Consider the following 18,801-nt stretch of genomic DNA (forward strand, 5'->3'; position numbering starts at 1 on the left):
AATCAAAATCAAAATCCAGATTAATCCAGATTCTCTAGTTTAACCCTTTCATAAAGGACATGGGATTGTTCCCAATAATAACTGAAAAACCAAGGACAAAATATTTTTGTAGCTGCTTATTATTTGTGCTACATATTATATTGTCTAATACTGACCCCTACTGGCTCATTGGCCTCAAGAAGACATGGGAAAATAAAGACTGGTCTAAGTCTTTCAAGGTAATTTAGGATAAATAAATACAGGAAGCTTTGACTCTAAGGGCCCAGGTAATTTAAATTAATTTAAATGGGAAACAATGTCAATTATGTGTTCCCAACCATCATTTAATATTTTCTTTATTTTCCTTTTATTGAACAATTATAAAACTAAAATCATAATAAATTAAAGTTAACGAGCTTTCAGTAAGCTTTGCCTACACAGAAAAACAAAATTAAAGGTGTGAAATAAACCTGACCATCTGACAAACTGGCCCTAGAATCCTCTTTCCAACCATGAAACATAGCAATTTCTTTACCAGGTACTTCAGCTGACAATTTTCTGTAGACATTTAATAAGCACATTTCAAATTGTGAAACATTTAACAGCTTATCTCTTGCATGATTACACAATACAATCCTGAGATGCCTCACAAACACTACATCCAGCAACAAGTCATTATGAGCACACAACTGCATTTGACTGTTTCGTGCCCATCCACAGGAATGGGAGAATGTGAAGACTACAGCACCTCAAAGAATGTGACCTTTGCAAAGAAACATGTCCTGCTCCTTCACTGGACTCTCTTCCCATCCACTGCCTTTGCAAACTGCTGAAAGGGGTTTGACAGCCACTGTGTGCTCATTTCCAGACACACAAGAATTCTCTCACAACTGTATAGACCATCTTTGGGTCCCACATTAGACAGTATACCATACTCCTCATCCCCTGACTCAGAAAGCTCTCTGGGTAATGTAGTCCGCCCTGGCTACAAAACCCTTTTATTACCACTCAGGCCCAGGTAATACTGTGGCCACCTGATAAAAGAAAATCAGACAATTATGGACAGTGTATCTGAGGGAAAGCAGGTCAAACGAGTTTTGAATGATGAAAAAAATAAAAATATGTACCCATTTCTTTTCGATATTTCTTGTGTCTTTGCATTCTGTCCTTGCACACTTAAAGTCACACATCTTGTCATAAAACTATGCCTTTTTAAGAAGCAAAACACATATACACTTCCTAGTGTGCGCTTCCTCTCTGTAACTTGTGTGGAGTAGGCCCGACAGCCCCTGCAGCACCCACGTGTGACCCTACATTCAAGGGGACGTCACCTGCGGACACGACCTCACCAAGAGCACTCTCAGGTGAGACCAGCCCGGGCTGTCCCATGTGCCTACCACAGGTTAGTCTCTCTCTTCAGTCGCACACTGTTTTGTGTCCACTCCTGCCGCCTTCATCATGACTCGCCTAAGGATATCTTCTTAGGCACGGGACCTCATGTGTCCTTGTATTGCTTTTCTAACAAGTCCTCTTCACTGATTCAGAGACAGGATGATGTCATCCTCCAGGTCCGAGTTGTCAGAGCTGTCTGCTGGAAAGAAAAAAATATCAAATTCACATTTTAGTCATTGACAGTCCAGATTTTTAACACTTAAATATGGTGGAAAACAATGCTGGATGTGTCCATTTCCTATACTTTCTCTCCTTTAAGATTCTGTTCTCTGCAGAGTTTTATGCATTAAATTGCACTACATTACATTAATTTAGCAGACAATCTTATCTAGGCTAATTTCAGCACAATACAACGCAAGTATATAGCGATTCAAGTTGAATGAGCAGTTTCTAAACAGGATTACTCACGTGGATACTATCAGACACAAACGCTTTCAAACGGTCACCTCGGGAGCCTCAGGCTACTCACTGTTCTCAAGCATGAGCTCGGCGTCGTCCTCGTTGTCATCGGAATCGTCATCGTCATCATCGTCGTCCTCCTCCTCCTCCCCGTCCGCCTCCAGAAGGCGTGCCACCTCTTCGTCGTCGGAAGGGGAGAAGTCGTGCTCCCCGTCCTCCTCGCCCCCGTTCTCATTCTCCAGCTCCGCCAGCAGGGGGTCGGTGTCAATGTCGTCCAGGTCGTCGTCCGAGTCGTCGTCCGAGTCGTCATCGTCGTCGTCATCGTCGTCCTCCTGATCCTCGTCCTGTCAGGGCATGAGCACAGTCACACAGGTGTCAGTAACAGGCGAAGTTTTCACTGCAAGCTGCCACTCACATACATAGAGAGGCAATGTAATTCCACTATGAATAAAAACAGTGCTTAAAAATAGCTAATTAAAGACGAGAAAACAAATGAAGACATGAGTGGAACCACATTTTCCTCTGTTTTAAGTGTCTCTCATCAAAGGGATCTTTTCTAAAGTGTTTTAAATGGTGTATGCTGTGGGGAAAAAATCTTCTCACACAATTGTATGTAGCATATTTACCATAGCTATATGAAGTATATTAGGCACTAGGTCCAGCTGCTGTGTGTCTGTAGTGTCTGAAAGCCTCATGAGAAACGTCCCTTGGGTGAATATGAAAGACTCAATAATAGCTGTGCCATATTTCACCCTGACTGCTGTACTTAATGCGTCGCCAGCACAGCAATCCTTCATCCAGCAAGCACAGCCAAGTAAGTAATGACAGAGGTCAAAAGTCTAGACAGACAGGTAATGACTGTTAGCGTCACCTGATCTTCCTCATCTTCCTCCTCCTCAGCCAGCCGCTGCCTGCCCACCTCATAGAGTCGGCACACTGTGTCCATATTGATGGAGTCCTGGTTCTGGAGGGGAACACAGAGAGCAGCCTGTAAGACACTCCTCCCCGCTGACCCCAAGTCAGTGCTCTGCTCTCACAGTCATGGGTTTCTCAACACCTGCAAAAATGTGATGACCAACAGACTGCCCCGCTCCATCAATACAGGTTTCCTGTGATACTATGTGAGGTTTAAATCGACTCAACAACTGCCAAAACCTTCTAACCTTGAGGGCGGGTTGAAAATAAGATTGTATTGACACTTACTTCAATAACAGCCAAGTAGCAATCTTTGGAGTCTGTGCAGAGGTCAAAAATGTTCCGTTTTACATCAATTGTAGCTGAAGGAAAAAAAAAATCCACAAAAAGTAAATCTACACATCTTCACTTCTAGACACTGGCTTTAAATTGTATACAACATAAAAAGCTCCATTCATCTCTGGTTTTCAGTTGACCTGAACTGCTCCCCTTGCTCATGTAACATTAAACATCTGTCTGAGACAAAGGCTCGGTACTCCAGAATGGACTGACACAGACAGCACCCTAAGGGCGATGCAGTGGCCTTGCTGTGAGCCAGCTCTCACCTATGGGTTTGTAGTCAGTGGCATCAAAGGTCCTGAAAGAGGAACCAAAGGGGCTCTTCATCTGCTGATCCATCATTTCGTCCTCATCATCGGCCTGCAGCATTGCTGGGGACAAGCAGCCACAAACACACGCAGCTCTTAACGACAAAAACCAGAACCAAAGCAAGCCGTGCCCGTCCTTTCCACTAGCCATGGTGACTCATTTAGAACTCTGACATCAGTAACACACTACTCCATCATTAAGAGCTCACTGTGCCATCAGCAATACACGTCTCCATCTCTCAGATCTCACTGTACCATCGGTAATATGTCTTCATCACTCAGAGCTCACTGCGCCATCAGTAATACAAGTCTCCATCTTTCAAATCTCACTGCGCCATCAGTAATAAAGACCATCGTTCAGATCTCACTATGCCATCAGCAATGCACAGCTTTATCATTCAGATCTCACAGTGCCATCAATAATACATGCCTTCATCATTCATATCTCACTGTACCATCAGTAATACACACCTTTGCGGAGCTCGCATCAGTTACCTGTCCTCAACGATCATCATTAGTTCCCACTAGCAAAACTACATGTCACGCATGTCAAACACAGCCCCGATCTTATCTCATAGTCAATATCTCTTGGAATATCCATGTCTTTATCCTTTATGTAAATAATTTTAAAAACACAAATGTAACAACACTGAAATAAACCTTCATATTTAGATATTACACCTTGCGGCTGTTGGACTCACCTCCATAAATGACAGTGCCGTTGTTGTTGAAGACTATCCTACATTGGTCCAGGGCTGGCACCGTGTGGAGGAGGTGGTATGTCCGCAGGTCCCACTGACACAGTCATTAAGGATTACAACCTCAACAGGATTATAACAATTTTGGTACATACTTGGGCTGCACACAAAACACAGCATGAGAATTAGCTATAACTTCCACACCTCAGGCTTCAAAAGATATCACAAATGACAGACACAAAAAGCTAACTTCACCACTTGACTGCTCATAAAAATGAACACGGAGCAAAGGGCAGCGTGGGATACGATCTCGGTGTTGATGATGACCTCCAGTCCGTTGGGGTGGAAGACGCCGCTGATGTTCATGTTGAACTTGTCGAACTTGTGGATGGCCTGAGCTGAGCGCACGTCCCACATCACCCCGTCATTTAGCACCAGGTCGTCGGTGGGGTTAAAGGTCGCGCAGTTCCGCTTGTAGCTGTTGGCCAAGCCAGGGTCGTTGAGGGTGAGGGTCTTTTGGCCGGTTTGGACATCGTAGATCTGCACAGGAGGCCAAACAAATTTACAGTATAAAAAAGTACTACTATGTACAGATTGAATGAGCCAATCAACAAAGCACGTGGGAGATGATCAGATGTATAAATAAGAGTACATATGTAATGGCAGAGACTTACATGAGCTATGTGCTCCTTAGTACCGATGACTCTGTCCTGAGAAAGTTTGCTGAACTCCACGTAATTATCGTCTATAAAGGAATGCCTAAAATGGAGAGAAATTTCATGCAATTTACTCAGTGGTGACTTGCCTGTGTGTCATCCTGAAATAACTTCCACCCAAAAATAAGACAGCAAAAAGAAAGTACTGACTAAAATAAACTGAGAAAGCATCTCTATTTTAAAGACTGAAGTTGCAAAATGGACTTCTGTACTCCTGAGGTGGAGGACAGAGTCCCTGAGGACATCACTCTGCATAATTTAACAGGATGTCAGCTGCAGTACTAGTCAAAAGTTTGGACACCCCTACTCAGAGAAGGGTTTTTCTTTATTTTTTTTTTCTATTTTCCACATTTCAGAACAACAGTAAAGATAGCAAAACTATGAAATAACACAAAAGGAATTATGCAGTGACCAAATGAAAACTCTTATATTTTAGATTCTTCGAAGTAAATTTAGATATTACACCTTTTTAAATAATTTTTTTTTTAAAGAAATTCATTCTTAGACTGAATTAAAATAAATATAGTGCAGCTGATGCCTAAGAAATCAATTTCAAGCATTTAAGTATAATTCTTTAGATGAAAATGTTTCTGAATGCATGTTTCCCCATTATCTTAATCAGGTATTTAAACGTTTTTAGGTACTTTAAACTTTTTGACTGGTACAGCATGCCCAGCCATTTGTTCTCCAGCACAGGTAAGACAGTATGGAGAAGCTCACAGTTACACACCCTGAGAGACTGAGTCGTGCATGTAGCACTTACTTCATAACAAAGACCGATTTCATGCTCCACAGAGCGGAGAGGGGGTAACTCCACGAGGCTGAGGTCAGCAGCAGGGAGCCGTCCTAAGGGGTGGCAGCACAAAATAGGGGAGGAACCATCAGACAACCCCCCACCAAAGCTTATGGTACGTGGGGCACACAGGTTACAATTCATCACAGCCTCAGCGGTGCTCTCAGTCTAGTTATTCCCGACCATTATACTGAGTGAAGGCAAGGTAATGTGAAAACGCAGGATGGCGCACTGACCCGTGAGGGCTCCAGGTGCGTGATGGCGGAGTTGTAGCAGCTGTAGGTGGCCTCCTCCTGCCCTGTGAAGATGTTGTAGAGCTTGAGCTGCCCGGTGCAGGTGCCCAGCATGAGGAAGCGCTCGCGGGCCGAGAAGGCGCAGCACATGAAGCCGCTCTCGTCCTCCTTAGCCTCCCTGAACAGCGAAATGGGCCGGTACCTGAAGGGGAGACAGAGAGCGGAGAGGTGAGGCAGGGCTAGCGCAGGGGGAAAAAAAACACACCCCTCTACATTACGTCGCATTATATCACATCATCGTTATTTAGCAGATGCTTTGGTTACAAGCTGGCACCATAACACTGTGCTACACTGCCGCCCCTTTATCTATCCCCCTACCTGCTGAAGATGAGGTGCCTGTCGAAGCAGCCCCCATCCACACCCCCGTATTTAGGGTAGGCCACCCTGCGTGTGAGGCGCGACGTGAAGTTGGTGGGCGCCTGCCGTCTCCGCTTGGACTCGGGGCACTGGTGGGGGGTGAAGAGGGAGAAGGGGGGGCAGGTGGCCACGGGGTGCTTGCAGCGGGCGTGCTGCTCGCGCAGGTACTCCGTGATGATGCCATCGAGGGTCGGGGGCGAGGGCAGGTGCCGGTCCATCTGCTTCTTCATGGCCGGGCTCTGGCTGAAGGCGCCGTGGTCCGACTTCTGCCGCAGGATGCGGGGCCTCTTGCTGGCGTAGCTGCACGGCGGCGAGGGCCGCTCCCGCGTGAAGAGGATGCGGCCAATGAGGGGGGATCCGTGGGCGTGAGGAGGCGGAGCCGACGGCGGGGGAAGAGGCGGGGGAGGGGGAGGCAGATTGGCTGGGGGGCGGGGCTGGGCGTGGACCGTGGACTGGGGGGAGGTGTGGCTGCCCAGCCGGGCTGCGACTCCATTGGCCAGACGGGGGGTCCGGGGAAGCACCGCCCCCGGGGAGGGAGGAGGGGCCACGGACACGGCAGGGAAGGCAGAGGAGGAGGGGCAGAGGTGCGCCATGGGAAGGTCGGCCTCCTTGGTGAGCGTGCTGGCCGTGTCCTGCAGGCCCTTGGCCACCAGGTGGCTGCGAATGAGGAGGAGCAGTTCCTTCTCGGGGAAGCTGATGCGAGACTGGGCCACCACGTTGGCCCTCTGGAGGCGCGCCAGGGACACGTCGGTGCCCACCAGCAGTGGCTTCCCGGAGACCCTCTCGATGAGCTCGGCCGCGTACCTGCAGAACTTGACATGCTCGCTGCGCTTGTCCTGCAGCAGCGGCTCCTTCATCAGCTGCTGGATCTGGCCGCTGCTGAAGAGCGGCAGCTTGCTCATGATCTGCTTGACCGCACCGCTGCGGGACAGCCCCACCAGCGCCTTGCAGGCCAGCGCCCGGATCTGGTCCGCGTCCGTGATGGGCATCTTCACCATCAACAGGGACAGCAGCACCTTGATGCCGTTGTTGAACTGGACCACGTTCCACATCTTGGCCAGCACGCTCTCGCTGCCCTTGGTAGCGTGTGAGAGGCGCCGACGTGGCGTGCCCGCGATGAACTTGCCGATGCTGGACACACGCTTGTCGGGCGCACAGACGCAGTTAATCACCACCTGGAGGGCAGACTTCTGGATCTCCGCGTCGTTCACAAACACCTCACCCTCAGCCACCCCCAGGATAATACTCATCCCTACAGAAAATGACAAAAAAAAACAAATAAATTATACAGCTTAATGTTTATTTATAACAAAAAATCAACTACAAAGAATGCTTTCACACCTCAGCAAATAGAGGACATGCTGGCAGAATCATTCTTCTGAAGTGGCAAGAAAAACAGGTACACAGTCTAGTTTATAAAAAGTGCACATTTCATCTTCAGCTGGTAAAATGTAGTTATTAATTCAACAAGATCAGAATTGCTGTGCAAACCATGCTCAGATGGCACTGAATAATTCAACATGCGAGGGAGACCAAGAATAATTTATCGAGTACATCATATCATCGGTTCAACTTCATTCACTTTATGGTTTTTAAAAAGCCTGAAACTGTGATATTTGACAGGGAGCTCGTTTTGATATCTTCAAGGTGCTTGGGCAGAAAAATAAACTTCAGAGGGCTGCAGAATTTGTGGACAGATCTTTGCCATTCCTCCAGTCATTAGTCTCAAGGAGGGGAGCGGCTCGTTCTGGTTTACTTTCGGAACCCTCAAATCTCAGCCTGCGGTCTCAATCCCATTTCCCACTTCAAAACTGCAACCTGTCACATTTCCGCTGACGGTGGAGCGCAAAGCCGGCTAGCGCCGCGAAGCAATACAAGAACCCAGAAATCAGAAAATCGTGTATCAGGCTCAGCACACTACACCACTGATCTCAGCGCAAGAGATCTCAGCGCAGGAGATCTCAGCGCAGGAGATCTCAGCGCAGGAGATCTCAGCGCAGGAGATCTCAGCGCAGGAGATCTCAGCGCAGGAGCGCTGTGCGTTAGCCTTCCAGGGACGGGTGTGGTGACTGACCCACAGTGCTGACGGTGGAGCCCCCCTCGTCCAGCACGTCCACGGGCTCGGCCAGGAGCAGCTGGGTTTTGGGGACCACGGTGAGGATGGCCAGTATGTCCAGAGCGTAGCGGACTGTGTCACTCCTGCAAGAGACAATGCATCGCAGTAACGTGACCAGCTGGGCTACCACTGTCACACATTTGAGCTTCTTGAGCAAGGCACCTGACCTGCCTGATATCAGCAAATATCCAACTGGACATGTGGGTACTATATAAATTGTAAGCTACGAGCTGGTCATTCTAGATAACCGCATCAGCTAATTAAGTGAGTCAGGTAAAGAAAAATCACACAAGGACCTCTTGGTGACTGTGGTAAACTAGTATTTCAGGAAGATTTTTTTCAGAACAACCAAAGAGCTGGACACTGAAGATGACAGTGTGGGCACATCCCTGTTAAACTAAAGATCCTAGGGTGCAGAACCAGCAGATATCTGAAAGTGTAGCGTGTGGAGCAGCAGATTCATACCTGCCATAGTAGGTTCTCCAGTCACAGGCGAAGGAAATGAGCTGCAGCATGAGCTGGATGCAGGAGAGCTTGTGGAAGACCTCCGCTGGCTCCCAGTAGAGCCGCGCTGGGCCGTGCTCAATTAGGAACTCCATCATCTCCACCACCTGCTCGTGGGTATAGGAACAGGCCTGCTGACACACACACACACACACACACACACACACACACACACACACACACACTCAGTGTTCACAATAATACTGCAATCACAAAGCATGCTGCTCTCAGCAGGGTTAGTCTGACAGACGACAGAGAGACATCGAGGCTTTACAAAGCAAATCAATTCAGTAAAAGGTCAACGTTCTTCTGAATCTATAAACGCATGAAATAAACACTTGTAAAGAACTCATGTGTGAAACCGCATTACATTCCTTCAGGAGCACTTTGCGATTTAGTGTCCCATAAGAAAAAATGACGTCGTGAAACTATCCATTTCTCTTACCTTGTAATAGGGCTGCGGGTGGACAGGGGCGCCCCCTTCTGTGCGATGCAGGGACTGCTTTACCTGCTCCACCTTTATTGCCAGGTGAGCCTCGAAGTACCTGCGCAGAGCCATGCAGGTGTGCTTGGCCGTCTGCCGGCTGGAGAAGATTTCATCGTCACTCAGCAGCGCCCCCTGGTCATCTGTGTTCAGGATCTCCAGTGTGCTGATCTACCCAAAAGAAAATGTAACGGCACAGTCTTAAAAGCTTGAACACCCGGCCTGAATCGGCAACAGTCTACCATGAGATCACCACTGCGCACAGCATTTCTAACTGAACCTTGGATTTAATGATACTACTAATGACTCTACTACTCAAAGTCTAAATAAATGAAAAATGTATAAAGCGCTCCAAATACCAAAGTTAACAAGTGGCTCAGTAGGACAGTGGTAAGCAGCAGGGCTTGTAACCGAAAGGTCACTGGTCTGATTCCCCACTGTGACACTGCTGCTGTACTCTTGGGTAAGGTATTTAACCAACAATTTCCTCAGTAAATACTGAGCTGTATAAATGGATGAAACTGTAGCCTGTGTAAGTTGCTCTGGATAGGAAGTTCTGCTAAATGATAATAATGTAAGGTAATGTAATTTACAACAAAACCAAAATCAAGCAGGCACTTTCCCCTAGCTTTGACTTTTCCTCAGATGCAGTTCTTTCCCTCCAAGTTGCCTTTCCTTGGAGCCCTGGAGGACCCTGTTCTGTGAAACACAGCTGGCCGAGAGGGTCACTCTGTCGCTAGGGCAACGCCGCTAAAGCAGGACACCCACCAGGTTGACGAGCCGGCGCAGGCCGTCCTGACGGTCGAAGAGCTCGAGGATGGCGCGGAAGGCGAAGGAGATGGAGAAGAACATGGTGGCGTGGCAGCCGCCCGAGGCGTGGGAGCACTCCAGGAGCCACAGCGTGTAGGCCACCATGTCCGACAGGACCGAGTGGGGCAGCATGCACACCTGGGAGGGGAAAAGCCACACAGCTCAGCACTTTACACTGCAACTGCACTCCCTCTTTCACCGAAGCATCAGGCCACTAGGGGGCACTGCACAGACAGCTGGAAAACACTCGGAGAAACACTGCGTTCTGACTCCAGCACCTTCTCAGTGCTCCACATTCCAAAGCATTTGCTTAATTCTTGACAGATGAAACTATTTTATAATCTCTGGTTCCCGGTGTCAATTTTCCTGACTGCACTTCGTACTTTGAGCTGTACCCTGAAATAAGAAATTAAATGAGGGGAAAATATTTTCTTCAGAGCTATTTTATAAATAGCCTTAAAAGAAGGACTGCTAACACTGCCTTTTGTAATCAATGTGCCACACACAAGTACGATATAATCTTGTATTGGTAATTGATGCGTTACTCTTATTATTCATTGGATACATCTCTGAATTCTTGTGCTGTTCATCGTAATGGACATAAATGCTCTGGGCCAGAAAACATTAGAAACACAATCACTGAAACGCATGTGTGAGAGGTCTCACTCTCTCCATTGCATCCTGGTTGTAGGCCAGGTAATAGAGGCACAGGGACACGCTGGTGGCTGCCATAGAGGGACGCGGGATCTCCAGCAGCTTCTGAACTCCTCCCTGAGCCACAAACTCTGCAGCAAATTTCTTGTGCAGGAGCAAGGAGGCCAAGTACTGCAAACAAACACACACACAGACACACACCCATGAACGTCAGTGAAAATGACACAGCCACTGCCATGCTCTATCTTTATCTGTGCAGCCAACCACAACTTCACACCCATGCATCTGGCACTCAGCTGAGACACACTATCAGCAACGCACCGGGAAAGTCGCTGGGTATTTGATATTCTGAATGAAGTGAGCAGACAGTTGTATTTCACAGTACTTGATTACCATGCTATCCAGTTCTAGGTGAAACACAGCCCACTCTTGAGTGAGTCACAGCTTCGTATACCATGTAAAAGGACCTCCTCAGCAGGTGTGGAAGTGAGGGACACTGTTACCGTGGTGGTGGATCGTTATGGGATGTTGGAACGCAGAGGCGGGTACCTTTAGAGCTTCAAATGTGAGCTGCACATCATTGGTCTGTTTAAGGTCGATATAATGCATGAGCAATTCTCGGGCTCCCATCTGCATGAACACAGCCAGCAGCTGCAGAAGAAAGAGGAGCCACATCATTCTTACACACTGACTCACTACACCAGGGTTATAAATATAACCACGGAACACCATTAGGCCTCCCCACCGATTATCATCGAGGAAGAAATGCATGAAACTGCATTGGTGGCTGTGCTCCTCTTTCCTCTCACCTCTTGGTACTCCCCCAGGGGGGTAAGGTACTGCAGGATCAGCCGCTGCTCAATGGCAGGGGTGAGTGGGTAGAGGTGGTAGCTGTTCCCGATGACCCAGGGGCTCATCTCTGACCAGCTGCTGTTGGACAGCTCGCTGAAGTTCCTCTCGGGCTCAGGCAGAGAGAAGCTGAGCTTGTGTTTGGCCTTGCGCCCGTTTTCTGTCTCCAGCTTCCTCCAGCCCCGCGACCCACCTTCCCGCTTCCCCTCCTCCTCTCCCAGGTTAGGTGCTGGTACCGCCGGGTACACGGGCTCCGCTGCAGGCTTGATAGAGGAGTTGGCTCGGCTGCTGGTCTTGTGGGCGGAACCGAGGTTGAAGGACAGCTCGTCTTCCACCCCCAAGCCAGATCTGTTCTCCTCCTTCTCTTCTTCCTGGTCATCCCCGTTGCTCCCTAGAGGCATGGTGGCTCCCTCAAACCCGCCGTCGACGGCCTCTTCATCGAGTGGCAGCAGAGGGTCCCTGAGAGTCTTCTTGGGGATGGGCCGTTTGAAGTCCTGACGGCCCTTCGTTTCCCTGTCCTGCAGCTCGCGCAGCCGCCGCAACATCATAGGCACCTGGAGGGCATCAACAACACTGACAGTGAAATACTCCAGGCAGCCAATACGACCAGCCAAGGAAGAACAAGAGGATCTCCGCTAAATGAACCTACTAGTTAGACATATTACTGCAATGTAACAAAATAAATAAGTCTAAGATGATCAAATCAGCAGACACAGAAAGGGATCATCAAATTAAGTTTGAACATTCTAAGCTTGATTAAGCTCAAAATCAAAAAGTGTTACCCAAATTACCAGGTAATGACTTCTAATACCTTGGAATATTTTACACTATAGACCCATGTAAATAGAAAAAGGTGTCACCTACAGAGAGCAATCTCATTAAAATACTTCTAAACAGAAGTCCATTGGAGACTCTACAGACGTTAGAACAATTTGGACTGAATGAGGGCAAAGACTTTGTGAAACCCTTACCTTCACAATTTTAAGAGTGGATGTTTAATTAAATAGATTCCGTTTTCTGCTGACCTATTTAATTTCAGCCAATTTAGCGCTCATTTTGAATACGAATATATTTTGAGGGGTCAAGTGTACAAGAGCTCCTGTCCATCTTTACTGACCAGCACTGAGTTCTCCTCCCTGTAGTTGGCGGCGATGTCCTGGTTCTCCATGGCTCCAGCCAGAAGCCCTGTGGCATAGATACGCAGGGGCTCCTCTGCCTCCTGGGCCCACTTAAACAGCTTCTCCACAACACCCTCCTGCAGAAGAGAACACAGCCCAGAAGGGCAGTCAAGGCCTGTGCTGTGAAGCAATACGTAATGCATTGTGTGCATTTTTCAAATCTTCACCACTTTCCTTAAGCACTTAGGTTACATGAAAAGGTGTCACCTTCTCCTGAAAGACCACGGCCGTCTCCAGCCCAGGCATTATGTTCTGGAGGAGGCGGCAGGCAGCAGTGTTCAGGGAGACCTCTCTGCTCGTCATCACATAAGTGTTCAGCAGCTTTAGGGACGAGGAACACAGAGCCATGAAGCATCCTTCAATGTCAAACTCCACTATCACTGCCACAATGACATCACGCTACCTTTTGGCCAAAGCAAACACATGATTTGTGATGCATTGATGTCAACAAGATACGGGATTACTAATTTCTGTTGCCTCTTTCTACATTCTGCTGATGGAAAAATCTGCTCAGGTCCTGGGAATGATTCTCTGGGATGAAAGATGAGTACAACACATACACTTGAGATGACCACTGCTTGCCAGCGGAGTCCTTACCGCATTTGTGAAGTCTTCATTCTTAAAAAGAATATTGAGCAGGTGTCCCAGCATGCAATCTGGATCTGCTCTTCCTGGGGGAGAGAAATAATATGGGAACATTTCAGAAATGTTTGTCTTATCAAACTGAATCTAATGAATAACAGTCAGAGACAGGAATCTAAATGTCAGCCATATTTTGGGTATCCAAAGGTTTTTGGTACAGTTCATGTGGTTTGTAATGTCTGAAATATCTGCTGAGCAATGCAGTTCTGAAACAATGATCTCAGATTTTAGGCACAGTGCTTAAAACACCTTACTGCAACTAGCTTTTAAGGTTCATTTACATCAGAGCACTGGAGTAGAGAACTACAGTACCTAATAACCACGGATACTGTATGGAAAACATATTCATTGGGATAAAAATGATTGAATTGATATATTTAATTCAATAAGCAGCCAGTTATTCTGTGGAACAACTCAGACAGAAGAAACATCCATGTTCTTATTGGAACAGAGCTGAAAAACAGCGCAGTCCTACCTGGATGGCGGTCATCGAAGGGATCAGGATCCGATTTGTGATATTCTTCTGTTTCTCGCTCGACCAACTCTGACACTCTGTTAAAAAGCAGCATATATTAACCAAGAAAAATCTTTTCCTGAACATGTGTCTGTAACTCCATGGGTGTTTTTGTTACCAAACATTTTCATCTTATTTATCTTTAGCAATTAAAAGCTCATATACTGATTATACTCTATTAAAAACAATTTCAGACCAATTCAAGTATTCTGGGTGTATGAAATTAGGCTTAAAAAGTTCATTGGTGTATCTATAGTCTGCTATTGCAAACCTTACATTAAATTATACAGAAAAGAGAAAACGGCACAAGTTAACTGAGCTGTCGTCTGGTTGATGGGAATGTCTTCCCCTACATAGCATTTACTAGACAAAGAGCGAACGGAAACAGCGCCACAGTCAGGTGCCGCTGCTCTTTGTACACTGACTTGGTGAGGATTGAGACCAGATCCTGGGTGCTGCCCTGCTGCTCTCTTTCCCATTGCTCCAGCAGGGAGGTCAGCTCTGCCTTAGAGTCCACACTGGCAGACGGTGACGCCATGGGATTGCCTGGCCAAGACAAAAAACCGCAAGATTCAGAGCTTTAATGTCCTATCACACTCGTGTCTAAAACTACTGTTCAACCTGTTATTTGATTAAAGGGGAAAGGGTACAATTCTCTCTCACTAAGCAAAACGTATGGGTTACTGGTTTGCACCCGGAGGCGAGGCTTCAGCCGAGTTTGTGTCAGTCAGCAGCTAGTGTAGGAAAACCAAACACTAACTGCTTTAAACTTGCGGGTTTATTCTGGCATCGAAGCTAATTCGCGTTGCAAACAGCTGGCAAGAGAGATCCTCGCGCAAAGAACCTTCAAGTCATCAGCAAACAAGTGATTTGCTCTTCTCCGGCTTTTAAAAATGTATAATAATTCAGATAATGTTTGGGAGCTAGACAACGCGGATGACGCATTATTTTAAAAAGTTGGCGGAAAAGGACTGACGAATACCTGAACATCACGCTGTCGGCGAGCAGATGATTCATGAGACGCAGGACTACAGTTACAAACTCAGCTTTTATACTAAACATATTATGAGGCTGAAGTAGACAGAGAATTACAAAATGTAGAAGAAATATTGCGTAATTACTTACAACAAAAGCTCGTGTTACATTAAAATGCAACGTGAGCTGCAGTTTCGTTAAGCCCCGTACAGTCCATATAGGGTTAACAAGTGCAGTGTCAGACTGACGAAAGATGCAAAACTGTTGACTGGCTGCAAAAGGTATAAATATCTATTCTTGTATTTGCATCTCAAGCAAGCATTAACGTCTGTATGTAGGATATGCATGTATGTATTCAGTATTCAGCTAACATTATAACTACTTTTTGACAACACACGGTATTTAGCCATCTTGCTGCTGTATAACAAAACGGAACCTTATATTCAGCAAGCCACACTGGCTACAATTAACGCTAACATAGTAGCGATCAAGCTCATTTCCAGCTAGAGCGTTGCAGAGTGCGGAATACGCCAATTTACAGCCCCGCTAACACAGCAGAGGTCTGCCTACAATTCATAGCTAACATCAGCTACTGTTCAACAAACTCCCAACAAATATGTGTCAGTTAATGTAGCTAGCCAGATAATGTTATCGTAGTTATCAAAAGCAGCGTTGTCTTTCAAGTTCGTTGTAACTAAATTATCCTCCGAGCTAGCAAGGTACAAGACATATTAGTGTTCAGTTCAGTTCACGTGTGTGTCTGGCAACCCTGCTAATTCATGCACTTTCCGAAAACAGTTTGACACCGCAAAGGTGTATTCAGGTCAACTTGATTAGCTAGCATACTACTGTTAGCTATATCAAACTGTTCTTGTACACTGAGTAACCTCGCTTGTCTAGCTAGCTAGTTCATGTTAGTTAGGCTACAGCTAACATTAGAGTTGCTGCAAGCAAAAACTCAACCTGTTTTTGACAGGATCAGACACTTCCATATCGGAATGTCTCACCTCACAGTCTCGCTGTTTTTCAGTATCAACTCTGCAACCCTGAAGTGAAAGGAAAAAAGTGTACAAGTTAACACTTACTATCAGTTATTTCTCAATATTGTACGTTTCTCCCCGGCACATTACTGGTCTCGCTCGCTACAGTTCTACCGTGGGTTTATTATGGCGACCACGTTTATTCGTCACAACCTGCGCCTGCGGGCGAGGTTTGATGGCGCAATGCAAGAATGAACTATTTGCATTCTGGGTATTGTAGTTAACCTTAACGCATAAACATTACGACTAGACCAAAAAGCATCACCATGCTTTCGACGAAATGGACTACATATTTATAATTTATAACATAGAATAATTAATACATATAATAATTTATAATCGTACTTGAATATTCCCGGAATTTTTTGTATCAAAGCACCATCCTAAAGAAGGATGCCAGATATGTGATTCTATCTTAAATCAAACAGATGCAATGAAACAACATTACATTTGTTTAAAATTTTAATAGAAAAAAACACACACAAAAGCATTAGCTGTGTTGAGTACATTGTCGGTGAAACATCTTAGGACTGTACATAACAATGTTTTTCCCATTCACTTGGTCTACACCATATGTCCTTTATCGTATGTATCTAAACATTAGGAATTAAAATAAGGGAGTTTAATTCCAGTTTTTTTTAACAGTTAACCAGTGTAGGGGCACTCATGAAACACATGGAATTATTTAGCTTATAGAAATAGGAGTATTGAAACATGATTTATGTTTGTAATATGACACGACTCAATGAATGCAGGTATACCAGTAAAAGGACAGACTAGTCAGAAGAAAAATGTACAAACTGATCTATATTACAATTAACATAGTATCTTCCAAAGACAGAGATATCAAAATTACAAAAAATAAATAAAATAGTTTTTAAAAAAATTGAAGTGGGGTGCCTTGATTGTTGATTGTTGAGATCAACATAGTTTTACTGCAGTCACTAGTAACATGACTAGGTTGGCCTTTTTTGTGTTTTGCTCTTTACGGAAAATATGTAATTCAACAGAATATTAGAACTTGAACAAAACTGACTAGTTACACAGAAATGTTAGTTCAGTGATGATAGTACTGTAAAATAATGAAAGTATCAATAAATACTTCACCTGTGTCACACATGCTGTTGACAGAAACAACACTAGATGGAAATGTCCCCCAATACTACTTCTGTTCCGTGATCATTTTAAGCATTCTGGCACAAAATGTAAAGACTCATTCCATAGAAACTCTAACAATTAGAGTCTTTTAAGTACTCTAACAATATAAAATAGCCCAGATACAAATACATTTTCTACCATATTCATAAAACATAAAATTGTGTGCGTTGTGTTGGAAAAATGAAAATCTAAACAAAAACGATTTGAAACAGTCTGATATTATATCCTTAGAGTAGAAAAGGTATACATTTACATTAAAATAAACACTGACACCAACATATGTACTGTATGCCTCAAGTGCTTTGTGGTTATTTCATGTCCAGCTAAGCATTTTCACATTTGAATGCCCTTGCAATGCTGATGTAAGTAATGACACAATATCTGCTGTCCTCTTTTAACACAGATGGTGAAATGGGGTCTGCTGCTAGGAACACCTTTAACTCTAAAGAAATGAAGATATTCTTGATCATACTATCTATTTCTTAAATGCATGCATCACGAAAAGGATACTCCACATAATTGATACTACACGTTTATGTCAATTAACAAGGTGTCCTAAAATAAAAGTCATTACAGCATACAGGTAAGCTTATTTCAGTGTTAGTTCATTTATTTTTTAAACCATATTATTTTAAAAGTAATCTTGAAGTTGACGGATGTCTGTGAAAAAAACACTTCTTTAAGGCTGTTGATTCCCTTTTCGCCTCATTGCGAATTTGTATCATTCTTTAGAAACATTCTGTTACCTCCAGTGAAATTGCCAAAAACACAAAACCTTTAATAAACAGTAAACACCCCACATTCAAAGAGACAATGCCTACATGACTTACCATCTACCAAACCTAAATTGAAAACATGCACAGATGTCTATGGTTTGCAATGGGGAAAGGCTATTTTCCACTTTTACATTCCATCTGGAAGATCTGAACTTGATTCTGGGAATCCTTGAAGAAATGTTCTGCTTTAAAATACTCAGGGGTGCTGAAAAGGATTAGAAGGGGGCTTATCACTTTGATTCTGCAGGGCACTTAATGTTCATTCTTTCCAGATGCTGCTCGAAACCCCCGAAAAAACAGCACTGCCCTCAGTACTGTAGTCCCCTTGCTGCTCACAACAGCGAGCAAAATTGGTGCAGCATGAAGTGCTATTGGCATCCATACTATTTTCAAGTTTTAAAAGAAGATTATGCTAGGAGCTACAAACACAAAGCAGACTTGCTCAGGTAGACCCTGAAGATAATGATCTCTACGAGCATGGCCAAAACACATGAGGGTCTGGACATCTGGGGTTGAGTGAGAGTGACATACTGTGGCAAGCTTCCTGTGTGACTGAGAGAAGAGTCCTGGGAAAGGGCATATGGCACCTGCTTAGCTGAGCTTGTGATAGGTGCTCAACGCATTCCCAGGGAGACCAGTTCATGTCAGTGAGCTCCTCCAAAATGAGTGAAGAAGAACTGAAGCAGACATCAAAAGTACTAACATAAAATGTCTTCAGGGAACACTGCAAAGACAGGGTCATAGATAGAAACCTAGATTTGGTGAACCTATCCGCTGCACACAGTCAGTTAAAACTAGCTTTAACCCTTAAGAACTCTTTCACCCCCCCCCCTTCCCCCTTCGAGGCGCTCC

At 45.3% G+C, this 18,801-nt stretch overlaps 1 protein-coding gene across 5 annotated transcripts; it reads right to left on the reverse strand.

The window, feature by feature from the left end:
* Positions 1–444: 444 nt before the first annotated feature.
* Positions 445–16,123, reverse strand: LOC118779862 (DDB1- and CUL4-associated factor 1-like). 5 transcript variants are annotated; one of them, XM_036532166.1, is made up of 24 exons: positions 16,061–16,123; positions 14,426–14,546; positions 13,962–14,038; positions 13,442–13,515; positions 13,052–13,165; positions 12,784–12,921; positions 11,627–12,220; positions 11,367–11,468; positions 10,830–10,988; positions 10,122–10,301; positions 9,315–9,524; positions 8,831–9,000; positions 8,324–8,448; positions 6,211–7,501; positions 5,836–6,034; positions 5,570–5,652; positions 4,765–4,849; positions 4,397–4,630; positions 4,094–4,187; positions 3,351–3,455; positions 3,034–3,107; positions 2,702–2,794; positions 1,901–2,174; positions 445–1,567 (listed from the first exon to the last, which is right to left on the reverse strand). In XM_036532166.1, the coding sequence occupies exons 2-24, from the start codon at positions 14,536–14,538 to the stop codon at positions 1,512–1,514; spliced, it is 4,644 nt and encodes a 1,547-aa protein (XP_036388059.1). In that variant the 5' UTR covers positions 14,539–14,546; positions 16,061–16,123; the 3' UTR covers positions 445–1,511. The 5 variants fall into 5 exon arrangements, with proteins under 5 accessions (XP_036388059.1, XP_036388057.1, XP_036388058.1 ...); XM_036532164.1 differs by having other exon boundaries at positions 445–1,570; XM_036532165.1 differs by having other exon boundaries at positions 8,831–9,003.
* Positions 16,124–18,801: the final 2,678 nt, after the last annotated feature.

Source organism: Megalops cyprinoides, chromosome 6, assembly GCF_013368585.1.
Source record: "Megalops cyprinoides isolate fMegCyp1 chromosome 6, fMegCyp1.pri, whole genome shotgun sequence".
Lineage (NCBI taxonomy): Eukaryota > Metazoa > Chordata > Actinopteri > Elopiformes > Megalopidae > Megalops > Megalops cyprinoides.